This window comes from Pongo abelii, chromosome 7 (assembly GCF_028885655.2).
Source record: "Pongo abelii isolate AG06213 chromosome 7, NHGRI_mPonAbe1-v2.0_pri, whole genome shotgun sequence".
NCBI classification, from domain to species: Eukaryota; Metazoa; Chordata; class Mammalia; order Primates; family Hominidae; genus Pongo; species Pongo abelii.
In genome coordinates this window covers 102,375,385-102,398,540 of record NC_071992.2, presented here as the reverse complement: position 1 = coordinate 102,398,540, position 23,156 = coordinate 102,375,385, and the positions used below count along the sequence as shown (strand labels likewise).

Sequence of the window (23,156 nt, the reverse complement as noted above, 5' to 3'; positions counted from 1 at the left end):
CTTCCCAAAGTGCTGGGATTACAGGCGTGAACCACCACGCCTGGCCGGAGACAATTATTCTAAGTGAAGTAACTCAGGAATAGAAAATCAAATATTGTATATACTCATTTATAAGTGGGAGCTAAGCTATGAGGATGCAGGGGCATAAGAATAATATAATGGACTTTGGAGACTCAGGGAGAAGGGTGGGAAGGGGGTGAAGGATAAAAGGCTACACAATGGGTATAGTGTACACTGCTTCGGTGACAGGTGCACCAAAATCTCAGAAATCACCACTAAAGAACTTATCTGTGTAACCAAAAACCACCTGTTCCCCCAAAACTATTGAAATTAAATAAAAATTAAAAAGTAAATAAAAAATTTTAAAAAGAAAATAGCAGAGTGCCTTATACATAAGAGTAGGTATTATAAAATTTTTGTATGTTTTATTTTTAAAATCACATATACATATTTATGTGTGTACTAAGCACAATGAAAATGTATGTCTTATTATAGGTATGGTCAGAAATGTATGAAAGCCACTAAGCTAAATTATCTTAACAGTGTTTTAAAATATTATAAAACTCATTATACCTGAATGACGAACTTAATTGAGAATAAGTGACAGTAAGTAACTCTTTTCTAAAGGAAAACAAATGCTTTAAATTAGATACCAATGACTTTTATGGGATTATCTCCTATTTGGGAAGATATCAGTTTTTTGCCTCACAGTTTTTTTCTTTCTATATGTACTTTTTGGTACTCCACCAAATCAGCAACATCTGATTGAGAAAAAAGGTTAAATCTTCACATCTTGCTAATGTTGTATATAACTTAGATTCATTCTTTCCTGATATTTCTGTTAAAGATACAGTTCTTTCCAGAAAGAACCCATTTACATTTATATTTCTGTTACATGAAAAAGTTTTTTTTTTTTTGTAAAGCCAAGTGAAGTAGAAAATATGTAGGTATGGAATCTTTCTAAATTTATTTTCATAGAGATAGTCTTAGCAATTTACACAAATTTATTTTCTTAGGAAGGAAATAGGATGAATAGTGATTCTCCACCCTACATCTCATAATTTATATCTGACTGATCCTTGCACTGCTTCTGAACCAGTCTCCTCCCTTCACTGAAAGCCACCTATGTACCCAGGGAGCTGAGTGCACAAAGGAGGGAATGGTCCAGGTGTGGGACCTAGAAGGACGCGTAGGAGCCTATGGAGTGAGAAACTAGAGGCACCTGGGTGAAAGCTCATAAGCGTGTAAAAGTATTAACCTGTTTACTGAAACAGGTGATTCAGTTAAAATGAGGCTAAGAGGATGGGTCCTAATTCAATTTAACTGGTGTCTTTATAAGAAGGGGATATTTGGACACACAGAGACACCACGGGTGCAGGTGCACAGAGGAAAAGCCATGTAACGACACGGTGAGAAGGTAGCCATCTGCAAGCCAAGCAGAGAGGCTACAGAAGAAACCAGACCTGCTGATGCCTTGATCTTAAGCCTTTAGCCTCCAGAACTGTGAGAAAATAATTTCTGTTGTTTAAAGCACACAGCCTGTATAACTTTGTTATGGCAGCCCTAACAAACTAATACACTTCCAATGAAAGCTTTGTTACTATCCCATTTTATGGAGAGCAAACAACTTACCTGACTGAGGTCATTGAGCTCTAAGCATTGGGGCAGTTTGAGCACAGCTTTCTTTACACCGCTCTATCATTCTTACCTTCAGTTCTCTACCAACCCTATCTGGATAACTGATAAGGTGGGAAGGAACTGGAAAAGTTTCACTAGAGTCAAAAGTCAAGCTGGCCCAGTGCGGTAGCTCATGGCTGTTATCCCAGCACTTTGGGAGGTTGAGGCAAGAGGGTTGCCTGAGCCCAGGAGTTCAAAACCAGCCTGGCAACATAGTGAGACCTCATCTTTACAAATAATAGAAAATTTAGCCAGGTGCCTGTAGTCCCTACTACTCAGGAGTCCAAGACAAGAGGATCACCTGAGCCCAGGAAGTTGAAACTGCGGTGAGCCATGATTGTGCCTCTGTATTCCAGCCTGGGAAACAGAGTGAGACCCTGTCTCAAAAAAAAAAAAAAGAAAAAAAAAAAAGGTCAAGACAAAGGCAATCCTTTGGCGATATTCACAGACTAAGACTTGGCACATCAGATAGATACCTACAGTCACGTACACTTTTCTACTTTCCTGCTAAGAAAAGCCTCTGAATCTCATGTAGGTTTTTTCTCCTCTTAATCAAAGCCGGTGGAATTAGAGTCACAGATTGTCACTAAAACTTTGCTTCAATAAATTGTGGTTAATTAGTAAGATTTGCTGCTTCAACATGGGTGATCAGAGATTTGAAATAGCTCAGAGATGAATAGTCAAATTGTATACATATATTAATTTTTCACAAAAATGGTTCCTCTTCCTTGCAGATTTCACGATATTCCAGGCCCAAGCACAAGTGTTAAGCTAATAAGGAGCGATTCATTTCTATGAGATTGGGCAATTTCCCCTCATTTCTGATGATTTATTATTTAGATCTCGATTTTTAAATATATTTTATCAAATTAAATGCTGGGGAAATCACATTTTGCCTCTACTACTGCGTTACCAGAAATGGGAGAAACTTTAATAAAAGTTCTGTTGCGCCCCCTAGTGGCTTGCTTTAGAATCGCATCCTTTAGAAACAGCCCGCAGTTCAGCAGGAAACCAGAGACCCAGAGATACCAAAATTAGAATGTAGGTACTACAGTCTGACAAGGAAGGCACAATGTGTCTATTTGCTGCTCAGGTAATTATGCAGAACCCATCCCAACAGGACACCTCACTGGCATCTTTGACTCATTGTTTGCGATTATGTGGCAAAGAGAGCCTGCAAAGGCTGTGACTTCTGTGGACGGAAGGATGAGAAGGAAGTGTTTTGTGTGTGAGTGACAGACTGAGCCAGGAATAGAACTGGAATGGCAGCATGCTTTCTAGCACTCACATGCAGATCCCCAGCAGTGACAGCCTACTTATCTGATATGTCATCACATATTTACTCCACAGGGCCTGAAATCAGAACGTGAGAGTGAGACTACAGTGAGACTTGTGTTTCATTTCTACCAACTTTATTTTTACCCTAATCATATCAGAAATAAAGTATTGTTGCTAGACTTTTAAAAAATATTTTGAATAGTGAGTTTATAATCTAAATGAACTCCATTCAACTATACATCCTCAGCAGTTGATCTGTCTAAAGCACTGAGCCAGACATGGAGGGCTACTGCCCAGCTACTGCAGCCATGTTGTTTCTGACCTCTGGAGCCCTCCGATAGGGAGGGAAGATACTAAATAAATGAGATAACATACTTGGTTGTAAGGGACTCAAAACATATGAAGCACTTATATCAGGACCTGGCGTATAGTAAATTACATAGTTATTATTAAATGGAGAAATAAAACTCATGCAACCATGTGGGAGTTTCTACACAGGTAAAATCAGATTCTTCCTGTGGCCCTGCCTGATCATAGAAAAATGGATTAGATCAGGTGTCCCCACCCCAGGGCCACAGACCAGTGCCAGTCGGTGGCCTGTTGGGAACCGGGCAGCAAAGAAGGAGTTGAGTGGTGGGTCAGTGAGAGCAGCTTCATCTGTATTTACAACCACTGCTCATTGCTGGCGTTACCACCCAAGCTCCGCCTCCTGTCAGATCAGCAGTGGCATTAGAATCTCACAGGAGCAGAACCCTATTGTGAACTGTGCATGCGAGGGATCTAGGTTGCACTTGCCTTATGAGACTCTAATGCCTGATAATTCGTCACTGTCTCCCATCACCCCCAGATGGGACTGTCTAGTTGCAGGTAAACAAGCTCAGGGCTCCCACTGATTCTACATTATGGTGAGTTGTATAATCATTTTGTTATATATTACAATGTAATAATAAATAGAAAGAAAATGCACAATAAATGTAATGTGCTTGAATCATCCTGAAACCATCCCCACAACTGCTCATCGGTGAAAAAACTGTCTTCCACAAAACTGGTCCCTGGTGCCGAAAAGATTGGGGACTGCTGGATTAGATTTATCCTCAGGGTTCCATCTAACTCATGACTTCCCACTTTGACCCAAACTCCTAGAAAAGTAGAACTATTGCCAATTTTCAGAGAAAGTTTGACGAAGATGATTTTTACTGGTGTTGCAAATATTGACTGTAAGTTTAGGTCTAATATTACTTAGAAGTAATATTAAAAATTATGACATCACAGCACTTTGCAAATTTTTTATCACATTTGACTTTGCTGGTCCCAACAGCTACCAACCAGTATCATATGCCTCACATAGTCGATGGCATGAAGAACTGAATTCAGAATTCCCTGCCCTAGTCATATCACCTATAACTTACTTGTTTAGTGAGAATGGGGTTTAAGATAGAACAAAGCACGTCCTTTTGTAATAAACAGGCTGAGATGGAAAAAGCCCTGAAGACCATTGCTTATACTTGAGAGTGACTTAAATTCACAGTGAGTTATAAAATACTGATGATATCTTAAGTTCTGTTTCAAAGAAAGCAGAAATGAGCCTAGAAATGGAGAAATTCTACAGGACTAAGAGGGTACGCATTCCAAGGAAAAATTTTACCAGTTTTTTACCAATACAATTGTATTCAGAGCTTGCCATTATTAAAAGTGGAATTTCCTGGGTACAAGAACCACTGTCTAACCTATGGCTCTGTTGTGAATCAAAATAACATTTCTCCCAACTTCATTCAAATCTCCAATATCCTCATTCAAATCTGTAACACAGCTATACAGCACTGAATTTCTCATTGTCCAAAATGGAATAATTTCTAACAACTTCATTCTATATGTCAGCCCGTTTTTATTTAGCATCCAACATGCCCTAAACCTAAGATACACTAAGGATACAAGAGTGAATAATACAAACACTTTGATCTCAAGTTGCTCCAAGTGTAGATAAAAACACACACTCTGGTGATACTCTTCCTCCAATACCTACCGCATGTGTGACCTTAGAGAAAGTCGACAGGCTTCCTGGGACTCCAGTCCTTATCTAAAAACCAGGAGTGATGACCATATATTCATTAATGCCAGGCATCAATGGGAGGCTGGAGGAATTAAGCAGGTAAGGATAAGACAGTAAAACATAATATAAATATTATGTACTAATATGATGTTAATGTTGATACTTTCTCAGGTACTCTCACTTTATAGAAAAAAGAGACATTTACAGAGCAATCCTGTCTTTTCATACATCAGAAAATTTCCTAACTGTAAACAAAATGGAGCTGGGTTACCGAGAGAAAAAACCCCAGGATGTAATTCTTTTTAATCACACAATAATGAAGCAATGTATATCTCAAGAAAATAATCATTTTCTGGAGGAAAAAAAAAGAGAATAATAATAGTTCTCAAACACATTATAAAATATAATGACATCATAATGCAAACTTTATTTCACTAGGCCTAAATCCAAATAAGAAAGATTTAGTCCTAAACCAAAGCTGCCCCAAAGCTAGTGGCATCTTTTCATAAAGTATTCATTAGGGGACAGGATCACTTAATTGGTGAAACTTAAATTCTAAGTTTTTACTATATACAGCTGCTAGATTCAGTTTGCATGACTTGATCCATGTGCTATCCAAGTATGTTAATAAAAAGTCATATTTAGATTGGTTCAAATGTTTTTCTCTGAGAAAATCCAAGCCGTCAGCTAAAAGCTATCGATGTAAGTGTTTGTGTGTATTCCTGCTAAGAAAAGTGCTAATTGTTTGCTTATCTATGTTCAGGCTTATCTCCTAGGTTGGTCTCACGCTTCCCATTGATCCGATTTCCTTCACTGGTGCTATCTGTCCCTGAGCCCACCTAAAGGATAAAAGGGGAAAGAAGACTAAACACATTTCTCCACAAAGGGAGACACTTTTATTTTCTTAAAATTTAAAATTAATAAAAATGAAAGTTGAAGTTTCATCAGTTCTCCCCAGACCCATTCTCCTTCCTCCCTCCCTAAAGGTGGCCACTAAGATGACCCTCATCTGAGGATATCCTACCACTCCTCATCTTTATCATTTTACTTTATCGCCATATAAACATAAACTGGTAGTAGTGTGTTTAGATTTTTGTAGGTGGAATCATACTGAATATATTCTATATTCAGACTACACTATTGGTTGAGTTTAATCATATATTTAAATATATATAGTTTATTTTATTTTTATCTTTATTTTTATTTTTTAATTAATTAATTTATTTTTTTAAGACAGGGTCTCACTCTGTCACCCGTCTAGAGAGTAGTGGTGCAATCTTGGCTCACTGCAACCTCCGCCTCCCAGGTTCTAGTGATCTTGCCACCTCAGCCTCCCAAGTAGCTGGGACTACAGGCACGTGTCACCACGCCCAGCTAATTTTTGTATTTTTAGTAGAGATGGGGTTTTGCCACGTTGGCCAAGCTGGTCTCAAACTCCTGAGCTCAAGCAATCTGCCCACCTCAGCCTCCAAAATCTGGGATTACAGGTGTGAGCCACCACACCCGGCTGATCTGTAGTTTATTTTAACCACTTTATGATATTCCAATCTACAAATATTCAATATTTTATCTGCCCATAGATTGACAGTATGTTGTTTCCAATTTTTTCAGTATTGAAAAAAATACAGTCTATCCCATGGTATCCACAGGGGATTGGTTCCAGGACCCCTGAGGAAACCAAAATCTGTGGCATAGTATTTGCATATCACTTACCCACATCTTCCTGTATACTTTAACTCATCTATAGATTACTTATAGTACCAAATACAATGTAAATAGTAGTTATACCGTATTTTTTGTTTGTATTTTTTTATTGTGGCATTGCTATTTTTTTTTCTGAATATTCTCCATCCACAGTTGTTTGAACCCGTGGAGGTGGAATCCATGGATACGGAGGCCAACTGTGCGCCACATTTTCAGGATTTCCTCTCATTTGGTCTTGGGGTCTATCTTGGGAGAGTGGCCATAAACTCTAGCCTTGCCCTCAGGGGGTTCCACAGGATGGGTGGTGGCTGTTCACAGTGTGCCTTTCATGGGATACTTCTTGATCCCGTTTGACGACCTCATGCCTAGGTGGTCGACCATGAACAGACATTTCTTTCACAGGGAATTTGTTTATATTGGCCGACGCCCTTGTGGCTTTCGTCTGACCCGTGTCCAGTTTATTCCTATAAGATAGCCACTCCCTAGGAAAACCCTGTACTGGAAAAAAAAGTTAGATTTGGATGTGTCAGTCAGGCGAGACACAGAGGAAGCAGCACAACAAAACCCATGAAGTAATAGAAGCATTTTTATTACTTACAGATCCCAGACAGAAGAGGGCAGCACGCCTCACAGGGCCAATGGGAAAGGGGAACACTCGTGCTCAACCAGTGGGGAGAGAGAGAGAATGGGCCAAAGCCTTTTTGGTATCAAGGGTGTTGTTACCCAGGGAGGTCTCCCAGGGGAAGTTCTAACAGGTTGGTTTACAGCAAGCGGACATGAGTTCCACGGGGTCTTGCTGTGACTGACAGGTAGTCACTGTGGAATATCTGCTCGTCCACGTGGGCTCTGGGGGTCAGTGGGGCAATTCTAGTCAATTGCATCCAGCTGTACCATAGAGAGGTGGTCACCGGGAGGCAGTGGTATAAAGCAGGTATCTGGATCAACCACATTGAGGAACTGGGAAGAGGTAGAGAACTGGAAACCTTGTCAAGAGTGACTGATCCCGCTTCCAGTATGAGAAAGTTAAACTTATATTCAAAATTGGTGCCAAGGCAACATAAAATTATAAGAATTTACTATATACACACATATTTGTGTGTGTGTATATATACATATATTCTGATTACTGTGGCAGTAATTCTGATTTTATATGTATATAATTATATACATATAAAATAGAATACATATATTTTATATGTATATAATTATATATGATTTTTATAATATATATTTTATATTATATATCACATGTACACATTATATATACATATATAATTTTTATATTATATACATATTTATATGAAATCAGAATTACTGCCACAGGAAAACAATATTTAAAATCACTAATATTTCCCATGAATATAACTTAATATAGTTGGGAATTTTCATCAAAATACATTCTGATAGGAATTGTTCAAAGAATAAAAATTTCATTTTTGATTTACAAATTATAATTAAAACCTTAAAAATTAGTGCCAAAAATTCAAATTATTTATATGAAAACAAATATAAGTGGGTCTTTTGAGATCTTCTATTTCTGATCATTTACAATGTAAATCTTCTCCATGGACATAAGTGACCGAGAGTTACCTTCTTTGCAGAAATATTCCAGACATGTACATGTTCAAGAACTTCCAAGCATATTTCAAATGGATTTTCTTTACCATATCAAAGACACACATTTTCTTTAGTGGAGAAGATCCAAAAATCAATCCAAAGTCTATTTGCCTTTTTCTAAGTGAGTTTTAAATGGATCAGAATACCAATTTCTGAAGTGAAATTATTCCGAAATGATGACAGCATTTAAAGAAATTAAGCACTTGGGCCATTTATTTAATTTTTACTAAAAACAAAAGAGCCATGCCTTTTAGAAAAAAATTACGTTTGTAATTTTCTTTAGCAAATATGGTAACCTATCAGACACAGTAGGACTAAAACAAATATCAATAAACATGTATACTTTGCACAAAGCAAATACATAAAAAGCAAAGAAAAGGTAAATTTCCCTCTGCATAAAAGGGCCTTTGTGCATCTTTGCAAATACAAATCATCCTCATCCTCAAATGATTCAAATTTTGTTACCCAAGTGAGCACTTTCCTGGTGCTTCCCCTCTCTCCCATCCCACTCCCAAGCAAAATTAACTCTCTTTATCTTATAAGTTTTATGGATATTTGTGGAATGTTTTATGACATGATTATCTTCTACCATCAATTACAGCTTTTCTGCTTACTTACAAGATCACCCCAACTAGACTTACTTTCTTTCATCTTTAATTCCTCCAAGGTTATCATACAAAGCCTTGCTCAAAACAGCTTCTCATCAGTATTTGTTAGACTGTATTAAGAAGATATGTCTTCTGGCCTTGGCCTTTTTTTCTATCCTAGAGAACCAAAAGCTATACTTTCTGAAGTGATTTTTAAAAATTCTAACACCACATTCATCTGAATGCTTCTCACCAATGGCTACTTGGAGATACTTCAATCATAAATTATTAGCTTGCCTTATCAGTCAAGCAACCCTGAAGTCTAAATTTCATATGGATCTAGGTCAAGTGTCTGCTACTGAAGCTATTACAGAAAACTGGTGATTGCTAAAGGAATGATTGTCTGATCCACAAATTGGAAGCAGACCCTTTGCTTCTCCTTTCTCTGCCACTGACTCTACAATTAGTTCACAGCAAAATCATCATTCCCTCAAGGGGTGGACAGGACCACCCACAAGAGGAAAGCTGTTACATGTTAGCAGCTCTGAGAGAAAATGAAAAAATATATATTTGTTGAAAGCAAAAGATTCAAAACTACTATGTAAGTGAGTTTTTTGTAGCACCTAAAGATTTTTCTTTAGCTCATATAGATATAATTATTTAAACAGATGACAAATATAGACCTATAGCCAAACAGTGTTTCTTACACTATTAAAGTGAATATGAACAATCATTCACTCAACAGACATTGCTTTTCTATCTATTGTGTACTTTTTTTTTCCCCTGCCTTAAGAAGATAATTGAGTTGGAGAAGAAAGATAGACCAGCCTGCAAGGTTAAATAATAATTTAATCTAACGATGGTGTGAAACATGTTTTAAGAAAGAAAAATATCTAGCAAAGATTTTGATCTATGTTGATCCTAATATACTAACAATCTATTATTAGTATATTATCATTAATAGCTATCATTAAGTACCACATTAAGTTTTTGTTATAAGTACCACTTTTATCCCCATTTTACAGGTTAGGAAACTGAGGATGAGAGGTTATGTAGCGATGTATAGTAGAGACAGGATTCACACCCAAGTCTATCTGAGCAAGATCTAAATTCTTGCCATTATACTATAGGTATTTTTTTCTAAATTTTGAGTCATGACATGTCCATAGCCATTGGCAGTTAATATTTTTATGCTAATGCAAACAATATATATTACTGTTTATTTTCATTGAGTTTTGAATTCATTTAGAATATTGGCCTTTTAGTTGTTTCTATAAGAATTATTTTTCTTTTTATATAGGGTTGTGATACACAGATGATTTATGACATGTTGCTAAGATTGAAATCCGTTCTCTATTTGCCTGGTGACTTTGTCTGCAAAAAGGTGAGTGCATGCTATTTTTCAAATGCACAACTAATAAATGCATTTGAGGATTTCGGACATAAGTCAAGAGCATTGTTTAAACAAAATTTGTTCAGGGTGAGTTCCATAGTATAGAAATAATTATGATATATAGCTCTGTACAGCAATAATGTGCTCTCAGAGTTCACAAAGGAACAAGACAATATGGATTTCATTACTTATATTATAGGATAGAAGTGTGGGTAGTCTGAAAAACTGCTTTGTTTAAATGTTAATTATCAATCATCACAGCTTATTAATTTCAAATATTTAAAGTAGAGGAAAAAGTTACAGAAGCGATAGGTGGTTCAGCCTTTTTTATGTCTTCGGCAAAATATCAGTTACCTTCATTTTGCTCTCCCAAGTAGTGAATAATCAATGCCACATTTTAAAAAACTGTACTGTACTTTTTATGATTACAAAACAATACACGTTCATTATTTTAAAATAGAAAACACATAAAAACATAAGGACATAAATTCCACCATCCAGTAATAACCACTCTTCATATATTTTGGCCTATCTTTTTATACTGACTGATGGATAGATAGATCTTGTGTTATAAAAGTGGCATCATACTGTACATATGTTTTGAAACATGTTTTGTCATGTAACAATATATCATATGAACACTTTATGTATTAAGTAATCTACAATATGATTTTTTAAAGCTTCATGATATTTCAGTCTATGGATGTAAGAGGATCAGTTTTCAAATGTTTGCTATTATAAATAAAATGAACATCCCCTCAGATAAATATTTTTGCATATTTCTGATCACTAACTTGAAGGGAGAGGAAAGGAATGATGACCCTGGGATTTATATCGTGAGAGACTAAACCAAAGATAAACGCAATAATCAAAATTTAAAAAGAAAAATGAGTAGTTCAAAAAATGCAAGACGATCCAAGACCTTGGTGAGTTCACAAGTGAATAAAGATGAGAGGCACTTTTATCATTTCAAAATAATGTGTTAAATGCTATCGTCAAAGCAAGCACAAGCTGTTGTAGGACATAAAGGAGGGGCACCTGGTTACTGGTAAGACTTCCTAGAGAAGATGATGTCTGAGCTAAGTCTTGAAAAATGAATTGGAGTAAACCAAGTAAAAGAGGAAATAGGCGTTCTGGGTAGAGGAAAGAAGTGTGAGCTAAAGCAAAAAGGAAAGAACTGTGTCTATAGAGGGAGTGCAGAGAACTATAATAAGGTAAATGTTAGAACAATTTTAGAATTATTTATTCCACAAAACTCAGTAAATACTTCTCAATATGATGAGCCAGAAACAGTGGTGGGCACTGAGCAAAAAGAAGATGGTTCTTGTCCTTTAGGGGCCTACCTTTCTAGCGCATGGTATTCAATTCACAGTGCACATCAGAATCACCTGAATGAAGACGTCCGGGCTCCACCCCTCAGTGATTGATTTGGTCTAGATGGAGGCCACATACCAGTATTATTTAAAAGCTCCTATACGATTCTAAAATGCAGCCAAAATTGAGAACCACTGGCTTCATGGGAGAAACAAGCTATAAACAAGTGAAATTAAGTCAACGCATAATTCCAAAATGTGCTAAGTTGTATAAAGGGAAAATAGAAGTTGCCAGAAGAGTATGTAGTGGCAAAGACACTTAATTTAGATCCAGGGTTGGGAGATGGGGAGGTTATTAGGTTGTCAGGAGTGACCTTTGAAAAATCTAAAGATAAATAGTTCTTTAGTTAAAAAAAAAAAAGTGGACAGGATGGCATTTTTTATGAAGACTTGGAGCCCTGAGCTGAGAGGCAAGATGGAGCTTGGCATATCCAAGGAACAGAAGCAAGTGAGTGATGGAGACTGTGGTGAACGACAAAGTCAAATGGAGTATGAGGTACTTCAAGGCATCAGGTGGAGATGCCAAGTACACAGTGAAAATCAGTCTAATGAGAGAGGATGGAACTGGGGGTTACTGGGAACTGTAATATAAAGGAAGCAGACTTCAAGAAAAGCTCAAGGAAAGGTCAGAGAAGAGGGCCTTGCCTCTAACTTTGAAGAGCTCCAGTGTTTGAAGAGATCAATGAAGAAAAGTCAGAGAGGGCAACTGAGAATGAGCTTTCAGAGATGAAGGGGGAAAATGGAAGAGAGATTATGATAAAATGGGAACCAAGAATATACAATCCCACACAAATTAGTCCAAGTTAAAAGAAGGCAGATTGGTGATATGAAATCAATTTTATTAAAATGGGAAATACAAGCTATAGTGCAGTCCAAGAACCCCTTGGGGGCAGTGGTGTACTGAAATGACATGACTTAAATACACCAAAACATGTCCTTTCATTTGGGGCCAGTAGCAACAGAGATTGAAAATTGTGATAACTCACATAAACTTTAGCACCTGTGCCCCTAAGCAGTGCAAATTTGTTTAACAAAGTATGAAATGCAGAGTAGATGCAGCCTTCTCATTTGTAATTTCTTCTTCACATCACATTCATCACTCAATAATAAAAACATCAGTGGAGACAAATGAGGCAGGAAAAGGAATAAGTAGGTGGGAGAGTGCAGGGACCAGCCCCACAGGGTCGGTGGGCTTCTCCCTGTGTGTGGCGATGAGAGAGTGTAGAAATAAAGACACAAGACTAAGAGATAGAAAAAAAGACAGCTGGGCCTCGGGGACCACTACCACCAATGCTCAGAGACTGGTAGTGGCCCCGAATGTCTGGCTGTGCTGTTATTTATTGGATACAAAGGAAAAAGGGGCAGGGTAAAGAGTGTGAGTCATCTCCAATGATAGGTAAGGTCACGTGGGTCACGTGTCCACTGGACAGGGGGCCCTTCCCTGCCTGGCAGCCGAGGCAGAGAGGGAGAGGAGACAGAGAGAAAGACAGCTTACACCATTATTTCTGCATATCAGAGACTTTTAGTACTGTCACTAATTTACTACTGCTATTTAGAAGGCAGAGCCAGGTGTACAGGATGGAATGTGAAAGCAGACTAGGAGCGTGACCACTGAAGCACAGCATCACAGGGAGACGGTTAGGCCTCCGGATAACTGCCGGCGAGCCTGACTGATGTCAGGCCCTCCACAAGAGGTGGAGGAGCAGAGTCTTCTCTAAACTCCCCTGGGGAAAAGGAGACTCCCTTTCCCGGTCTGCTAAGTAGCGGGTGTTTTTCCTTGACATTTTTCGCTACTGCTAGACCAGGGTCCGCCTGGCAACAGGCGTCTTCCCAGACGCTGGTGTCACCGCTAGACCAAGGAGCCCTTCTGGTGGCCCTGTCTGGGCATAACAGAAGGCTCGGACTCTTGTCTTCTGGTCACTTCTCACTGTGTCCCCTCAGCTCCTATCTCTGCATGGCCTGGTTTTCCCTAGGTTATGATTATATAGCGAGGATTATTATAATATTGGAATAAAGCGTAATTGCTACAAACTAATGGTTAATGATATTCATATATAATCATATCTAAGATCTATATCTGGTATAACTATTCTTATTTTATATTTTATTATACTGGAACAGCTCGTGTCCTCGGTCTCTTGCCTCGGCACCTGGGTGGCTTGCCGCCCACAGGAGAGTAGAAACGAGGAGACACTAGAATGACAAGTCACATTTCTTTAAGAGTGGATTTACATGATAGTAGATATTGACAGAGAAGAAAGGCTGTTACTTGACAGGACTTGAGACAGCTGAATTCAGCCTTGTTTTGCTTATCGTTTTCACAAAATATTGAAGGCAAGGGGAAGGAAGAAAATACGTTCAATTTGAGGTTATCTATATAATTTAAGAGATGACAGCATTTGGGGCCAAGTTTGCTGACCTACTTAATCCCCAGGATGGTTCAGAAATTGACTGAGTGGTAGCTTGGGCTGGTTGAAAGAGTGGGAGTTTTCTTCAGATGCTCTATGGCAGGGCAGAAATCACCTAGAGCTCTTGTTAAAGCACCAATTTCTGGGACCTCATTCCCAAAAATTCTTATTCATATTTCTGCAGTAAGAACTCTCAGTAAACTGAGAATTTGCACCTCTAAACAAGCTCCTAGTGATGCTGATGCTGCTGACCCAGGAACCACACTTTGAGTAGCACTGCTCTTTTCTGATGGGGTGCCCTTGAGTGTCATAAAGCCCTCATGAGCCTTAGAAATAGCTTCCTACACAGAAACCCTGAAATTTTGAAGGGCACTATCTCCAGGGGTTACCTCACTCTACATGAAGCTCTTGTTTTTTCATACTTTCTCCAAATTAGTCCACACACTAACAACCAGAGCTTGGTTCAATCTTATTTTGCACATGCTGTCAGCCCTTATTCTCTGAGGAATGTCTACTTAATTTGAATGCTAATTAAACTTGCAGAAAAGGCTTAAATTAGCCTAGAAATATGCAAGAAATAGTGGAAGTTTTGGTTCGTTGATTATGCCAGATCTCCTTGGAAAATTATTGAAATGATCATTAAAAAATAATTAAAAGAGGTGAACTGTATTTAAGTACCCACTATGTACTTCTACCTTCAGTCAGTTGTAATAACTGCCTTTGAAAAATCATTCCAGTTCCTTGAGAATTACTTCACGCAAAGAATAAGGAATATGACCCTGTCCTCATCATTACTTCCTGAAGTATCTCTTGGAAAACTAATTTTCAAACATCTTGCCTTATTTTTTAATTCATTCATGGCTATTTTATTGGTTTTTAAGAGATCAGTTCTGATATTGGAGTCACCGTGAGATACGGTCTGTCTTCATGTATTATATAGAGTCAGATGACATAGGTGCTGCTAGTTCTGGCGCTGTCACCTGCAAGCCTTATAAGTTTGCTCAAGACACTTAATTTTTTAAACCTCGACTACCAATTTTTAAATAAGAGTAATGATACCTTTCCTACTTGACTTCACTCGGATTTTTGCAAGAATTAGATGAATTAATATCTATGAAATGCTTTACAGCTATAAAGTAGCATGTTCTGCTAGAACAAATATAGGAATTAAAATAAGGAGCTATGTAAATGTCAGATAATGTAATGATTTTTTAAAGTAATATGCAAAGACATGATATTGTTATTAGCATTAACGGTATGTAAATAAATATAAGATCCATGTATATTGGAATTTCTACTTTCAGCTGTTTTTGAGTATAAATATATGCTTAATATTTTGCACAAGCCAGGTGCAGTGGCTCACGACTGTAATTCCAACACTTTGGGAGGCCAAGGCAGCAGGATCACATAAGTCCAGGAGTTCAAGACAAGCCTGGACAACATGGCAAAACCCTGTCTCTACAAAAAATACAAAAATTAGCCAGGCATGGTGGCTTATGCCTGTGGTCCCAACTGCTCAGGAGGCTGAGGTGGGAGGATCACTTGAACCCAGGAAGCAGAGGTTGCAGTGAGCTGAGATCATGCCACTGCACTCTAGCCTGGGCAACAGAGCAAGACCCTGTCTCAAAAAAAAAAAAAAAAAACACCAAAAATTTTAATTTAAAAATGTATTTTGCACAATGCAAAACTTAAACATATTTCTTGCATTGCTGTTAGGAGATGTGGGTTCTAGGCTTCCTTCGCTTCTAATTACCAAGTCATATAACTTTAGCTAATTGGCTAAGCCAATCTGTGCCTTTGTTTTAATTTTTGTAATAAGGAAATAATAGTACTTATTCTACCTTCCTTATAAGAGTAATGGGGAGATAAAATAAGAATTTCAGCTTCCTGGATGTTAACTAAAAGGTGGAGTCTGATAACTTTAAATACAACCTGGCAATTATAAAGCAACAATAGTTGATGTTCAGGAAAATAAACCTAGGTGTATGGAAAGAGTTTAAAATCTCCCAGAGAATAGTGAGGTTATATTTTCCTCATTCATAAATGAGTGTCTCCTATATGTCAAGCCTGCGTTCAGCACTGGAACAAAGTAGACATTCTCTCAGCCATCTCAGAGAGTAAACTACAATCAATATTTTTTTCTTCCAAAGAATGATATAGGCTAAATATTTTTAAAAATAAAAAATAAAAAAAATTTTAATCTCGAGTTGATTTTAGTGTATTCTCATTCTTTCAAAGTATGGTTAATGAGAATATTTGATTAACTCAAATAACCCAGTCCCCTCCTAAGCCAAGTAAGTGAATTTATTATATTAATGCTATTTTTTTTAATAGCTCAAGGTGATCAAGGCACTACTCATTCAGACTAGCCAAATAGTTTGCCTAGTGTTATGCAATCTGGCCTATTTAGAGTTTAACAGCTTTTCTTGACCTAAGTGCCATTTAGGTCTCTTGTAAGACATTTATTCCTTTTGGAAGTTAGAGCAAGAAGATGTGTTCCAAGGGCCTCATAACCACCCACTAGTTTGGTGATTTACTTGTAAGAACTCATACAATTCAACATAAAGCTATATTTATGGCTTAAGATTTATTATAGCAAAGGATAAAATGCAGGAATAGCAAGAAAAAGATATACATGGGCAAACACGAGAGAAATCAGACGCAGGCTTACTAGGTCCTGTTTCTATGAGGGTCACATGGATGCATTTTTCTCTCCAGTGTACCACAGAGACATGAGCAAAATATCTCCACCGGGGGAAGCTCATGTTAGTCTTGGGTCCAGTGTTCTTAAATGGGGCATATAGCTGCATGACCAGACATGATTCAGACTTTCAAACTATGTATGAGGTACACATCATAAATCTTTGTGATTATATTAAATAGTGTTGACAGCCTGATACATCGTGCTATACTGGCTCAGGAATATAGAATAACACCATTAACCAGTGGCTATGTGAACATTCCAGGAGTTTAATTCTTAGGGCTTGAACAAAGGTCATTGCCCTGGTCCCAAGAGTCCCCAAAGATAGGCAAGAACTGAGTAAAACAACTTGCTGCATTAATACTTTATCGCAGTATGGAATACTAATAATAACTCAAAGATCTCCTATGCCCCAGTTCCCCAAATCAGACATCAATGCCATGGGTAGAAGAATAGAATTGACCTTTGAAAGGCTGCAGTCTACGTTCTTTGGCTAGACCAAGCAACTTCTTCCAAGCATAGTGGTGGTCATCAAAGCCAGGTTCGACCATGCTTAAAATCAATTACTTCCTCTACCCAGGGTCCTTCCTAAAGCAATGTGCTAACTGAAATATCTTTATGTATCCAAGGGAGGCAAACAGTACTCACGTGTTGAGAAGTATCATCTTCCTAATCATTTTCTTTCACATGATATATTCAACCAATGTCTCTAAATACTTTAGGTCTTAAGATAATTAATTGTACACTAATGTTCTTTGCTTCCTTCATTTATACTTACTCCTCTAAAAGAGTTTATATTTCTTAATTTACAGCATAATTATCAAGAATAAAGTAACTACCATTTCCTCTTTATATTTAAAATGTAGGGAGAAATTGGCAAGGAAATGTATATCATCAAGCATGGAGAAGTCCAAGTTCTTGGAGGTCCTGATGGTACTAAAGTTCTGGTTACTCTGAAAGCTGGGTCAGTGTTTGGAGAAATCAGGTATCTGAAAGATACTTCATAAATATTGAAGTCTATCATTTGTCATAAAAGTCTTAGGTAGTAAAATAAGTAAAGTTCCTGCTCAGATTTATCAAAGGTTTGATTGTGCTGAGAGTATTTGTAAAATAAGGATTTTCATATTTCTATTCATCCCTTCACCAAAGACACCTGAGGAAAAGAACTGGGTCATTCAGCTCTTTAGTCCAGGACCTAGAGCAGTGCCTGGCATAAAACAGATGCCCAGTATATGATGAATGGATGTGCGAATGAATTAGTTAATGAGAGAAGAGGTTTGGAGGGTTCGTTGTTACCAGATTGTTGGAAGACTAGAATGCCTTGCTAACAAGGGGGTCTTGAGTAGGCTAGTGATGTGATCATAGCTGTGGGACTAAATTTCCTGAGTTTAAACTCCAGTTTCTCCACTACTGGCTTTTTTCCTCTGTTACTTGTCCCCACTGTTCCTCAGTTTCCTCATCTTAATAATTAGGATAATAATAGAACATATCTTAAAGTGTTGGTAAATGAGTTAATTCACTAAAAGCACTTAGAACACTGCCTGGCATCTATTAAGAATTCAGTAAATATTAATTATTTTTACCATTGTTTCTTATTGGCCAGGAAAAGTTTATCCTAGAACAAGAAAGTCCCCAAGAGGAAAAATATAGACAGCAAATTTAAGCATTTTGTGGGCTAAACACTTCTATATGCATTATCACATTTATTCATTATTCAACCAAAAAATATTCATTGAGTGCCTAGTACGTGCTAGATTGTCAGGTATTGCTCTTAACTCTAGGAATAAACTATATAAAAATATTAGACAAGATATGGACCCTGACAGAGCTTATAGTCCAGTTGGGGAAAACTGGTAATAAATAGTTTATTAGCTAGACGAGATGAATTCACATTGTAATAACTACTATGAAGGAAAAAATGGTTAGAAAGTAACAGGACACAACTTAGATGCAGTGGTCAGGAATGACCTCTCTAGGGAGATGATATTTGACCTGAGATTTGAAAGAGTAAAGGATCAGCCATTCAGAATTGGGGGAAGAGCCTCTCTGATTACCAAAGGGCTAGAGGTAAAGCAAGTTTGTCTGGTCAAGGGGTAGAAAGGTCAATATGGCTGGAGTACAGTGAATAAGAACACTGGGGAGATGAGGCCAAATAGGTGAGCAAGACCCAGATAACATGGTCTTTTACGCCATAATAGGAATTTATGTCTTTTTCTAAATATGAATGAATGCCAGTAGAGGGTTTTAGGCAAAAGAATGACACACTCTGAATTATTATTTTAAAAGACGACTTCAACAGCTGTGTGGAAACGATACAGTAGAGGACCAAGAATGAATAGAGACCAGTTAGAAGTCAACTGCGGTGGCTCAAGTGAAAGATGATGGTATCAGAAACTGGGATACTGGCTCATATGATGAATAGAAGAGTACCCTGTCAGGCAGTTATTAATATATTCATTTCATAACTGAGAAAATTGCTATCTGCCCAGGACACCATTGCTAATGAATTATAGGGACAACATTCAAACCTGGGTCTCCATGGATCGGGGTCCAGTGATCTTTATACCACATCACAGAAGAAATTTCCAGTCTCTAATTTCGTAGCTGCTAAGAAGTTATCTTCGTGTTCCAGAAATATGGATAATTTTAGATGACTTCATATTAGCATTGTTAGGGATTCTTTGGAATGTTGAAGCATGTTATTTCTCTGTTGTTAATGTGGCTTCTCTTTTTAATTCTTTTTTCCTTGTTTAATGACTGATTATTGTTAAGGTGATCCTCTGAGGATCTTGCTCTTGGGCAGTGGTGGAAATACTTCTCAGAATGTACAAGACCTGAGTTCTTTGTCTGTTTTCTGTCATTTCCTTCCTGGGAGTCCTTGCAAAAGTGATTTAATATTTTGTGACTTAATAATCACTGTAATCTTCAAGGTCATAAAACATGCAACAGTTTAATCTGAAACACTGCAGAAATTAATTAGCTGACCTTTCCCAAGGGTTGAGTACTCCCTGAAGAATAAGCTTTATAAATACAAGTATGTTAATTGCTGATATTATCATCACAGGAGGAAATACCCTAGGAATTGAATCCAGGTGTTACTGAGTTGCAACTGAAAGTAATCCTAGATTCCTGACAGCAGCTTCTCAAATAAATCTCCTATTACCCATTTGGTTTCTAAGGCCAAATTGAAACCAGTAGAACAGACAAGCTTTAAACTTGCTCAGTAGTTTGGTTGATTCAAGTAAAAAGGAGCTTTTTGCCTTGATTCTCTTTTTGGCTGTGGTTATGGGGAAACAGGATGCATCTGCCTCTTTCCAGATACCCACAGGCTTCACAGGCCCACAGCTGTCATACGCCCCTGAAGCTCTAGTCATTTATTCCAGAGCTAGAGGTATGCCTGCCAAACATCCAGATACTGGAAAGATCTAGTAATAGTGTTTACTACTCAAAAATGCTGTGACCTTTGTTAAAATGAGCTAAATCCAGCACTATCATGTGGCCTTTAAAAGAGTTCTTTTTCCTCAGGAAAAAATAAAATAAAAAAATTAAGGGCTTTCAAGGACATTACATATTAATCCAAAAGAGCAAAACCCTGACTAAAATATAGCTTTACAGCCTGTCATTGAGAAAACCCAGACCACATTTCCAGTTATCATCTGAAGAATGCAGATACCCCATTTCTAAAAGAGAGACCCAGGGTCTGCTGAGAGTTGGCCTTGTGGTGGTTCCAACTCCATCATTTTCCTTACATGTACATTTAGTCCCAAGTCTTATTCACTGAATGTATTTAACCACTTCCTGTCTGCATTCTGTTTCTGTTAAAATGTCATTTTTCTTAAAACACATCTGAGTTTTTATTCTTGTGTTACCATTATGATTTCAATAGGATTTTCTATTGGTTTCATCTCTCTTCGGAATATCCTCTCCCTGGAAATTTTTCATTCCTCCTTCAAATGCCACCTTTTTGAAGCCATCTTTAACCCCTAAAACAACTAGTTACTCTTTATTCTATGCTTCCATAGCATTTCATTCATGCATTTATTACAGTAATTACTACTGATTTATAATTAGTTTGTTCAGACAGATCTCTCCAGCAGACTGAGCTAGTAAAATGTAAGAACTAGAGGCCGGGCGTGGTGGCTCACGCCTGTAATCCCAACATGCTGGGAGGCTGAGGCGGGTGGATCACAAGGCCAGGAGATCGAGACCATCCCAGCTAACACTGTGAAACCCCGTCTCTACTAAAAATACAAAAAAAAAAAAAAAAAAATAGCTGGTCGTGGTGGTGGGCACCTGTAGTCCCAGCTACTCGGGAGGCTGAGGCAGGAGAATAGCATGAACCTATGAGGCAGAGCTTGCAGTGAGCCGAGATCGCGCCACTGCACTCCAGCCTGAGTGACAGGGCAAGACTGTGTCGCACAAAAAAAAAAAAAAAAAAAAAAGAACTAGAATTTATCCATCTTCATATCACCAGCAGCTACATAAACACTATATACTAAGTGGTGATTTTTACTTATATCCTGCCTCCATTCAAAAATAATTTGCAACAGCTCTTCAGCAATTTTTAATTAATTAAGTACTTAATTGTGATTTGATAGAAACAAAAGAAAATTATATTTGGGTCCCCTTATGGCATAGTGTGAAAGTGACTCAAAGAAGGCCATGTATTCCTTCTTTGCCAGGCACAGTGCCAGTCATGAGGGTACAAAGGAGAATAAGAAACAATCACTGTCCTCAAGGGCCTTAGAAGAGACTTCAATACCAGGTGATTAAATGTATGGATTGTGTCCCAGGAAGAGAGTGTGTACAGGATTCTTTGGGGACAAAGTTTTCACAAGGACCAGTGCATCATTTGGATCTGGCAATTACTAGATGTTATTTGGGAACCAAAAGCTGAACCTTTATCCGGCAAAATCCACCCCTGATATTTCATGTAGGTTCTTTTCTATTTTCCCTAAGTGTCAGCTGGTCTGAGAAATAAAGGGACAGAGTACAAGAGAGAGAAATTTTAAAACTGGGTGTCCAGGGGAGACATCACATGTCACCAGGTTCCGTGGTGTCCCACAAGCTGCAAAACCAGCAAGTTTTTATTAGTGATTTTCAAAAGGGGAGGGAGTGTATGAACAGGGTGTGGGCCACAGAGATCACGTGCTTCACAAGGTAATAGAATATCACAAGCCAAATGGAGGCAGGTCGAGATCACAGGACCACAGGACTGGGGCAAAATTAAAATTGCTAATGAAGTTTCGGGCACGCATTGTCATTGATAACATCTTATCAGGAGACAGGGTTTGAGAGCAGACAACTGGTCTGACCAAAATTCATTAGGCGGGAACTTCCTCCTCCTAATAAGCCTGGGAGTGCTAAGGGAGACTGGGGCTTATATCATCCCTACAGCTGTGACCGTAAAAGACAGCCACCCCCAAAGTGGCCATTTGAGAAGCCTACACTCAGGGACGCATTCTCTTTCTCAGGGATGTTCCTTCCTGAGAAAAAGAATTCAGCAATATTTCTCCCATTTGCTTTTTAAAGAAGAGAAGTATGGCTCTGTTCCACCTGGCTCACCGGTGGTCAGAGTTTACGGTTCTCTCTCTTGTTCCCTGAACATTGCTGTTATCCTGTTCTTTTTTCAAGGTGCCCACGTTTCATATTGTTCAAACACACATGCTCTACAAGAATTTGTGCAGTTAACACAATCATCATAGGGTCCTGAGGCAACATACATCCTCCTCAGTTTACAAAGATGACAGGATTAAGAGATTAAAGTAAAGACAGGCATAGGAAATCACAAGGGTATTCATTGGGGGAAGTGATAAGTGTCCATGAAATCTTCACAATTTATGTTTAGAGATTGCAGTAAAGACAGGTGTAAGAAATTATAAAAGTATTAATTTAGGGAACTAATAAATGTCCATGAAATCTTCACAATCTACGTTCTTCTGCCATGGCTTCAGCTGGTCCCTCCATTTGGGGTCCCTGACTTCCTGCAACAAACCTTCAGTGATCCTCAAATGATGTGTGCACACAGGTCAGTCCTATAAACCCCTACTGAGGGGTATGTAAAGGATAATTGACATGATGCCTGTAATGGGTTGAATGGTGTCTCCCACAAAGATAAGTCCACATCCTAATCCTAGGAACTTGTGTATGTGACCCAACTTGAAAAAAAGGGTCAGGGTCTTTGCAGATGTAATTAAGTTAAGGATCTCAAGGTGAGATCATCCTGAATTATCTTGAAGGGCCCCAAGTCCAATGACAAAGAGGGTTCTTTTTCCTAAGGACACTTTTTATAAGTGTCTTTATAAAAGACATAAGAGGAGAAGGCCATGTGAAGACAGGGCAAAAACTGAAGTATTGCAGCCATAGCC

General features: G+C 38.1%; 1 protein-coding gene across 1 annotated transcript in view; it reads left to right on the top strand.

Annotated features, from left to right (window-relative positions):
* CNGB3 (cyclic nucleotide gated channel subunit beta 3) overlaps positions 1-23,156 on the top strand; it is a 164,989-nt gene that overhangs the window by 123,395 nt on the left and 18,438 nt on the right. The window contains exons 14-15 of the mRNA XM_002819245.5: positions 10,214-10,297; positions 17,655-17,773. Of these exons, the coding sequence (XP_002819291.3) occupies positions 10,214-10,297; positions 17,655-17,773 (203 nt within the window). The remainder of the gene's footprint in view (positions 1-10,213; positions 10,298-17,654; positions 17,774-23,156) is intronic.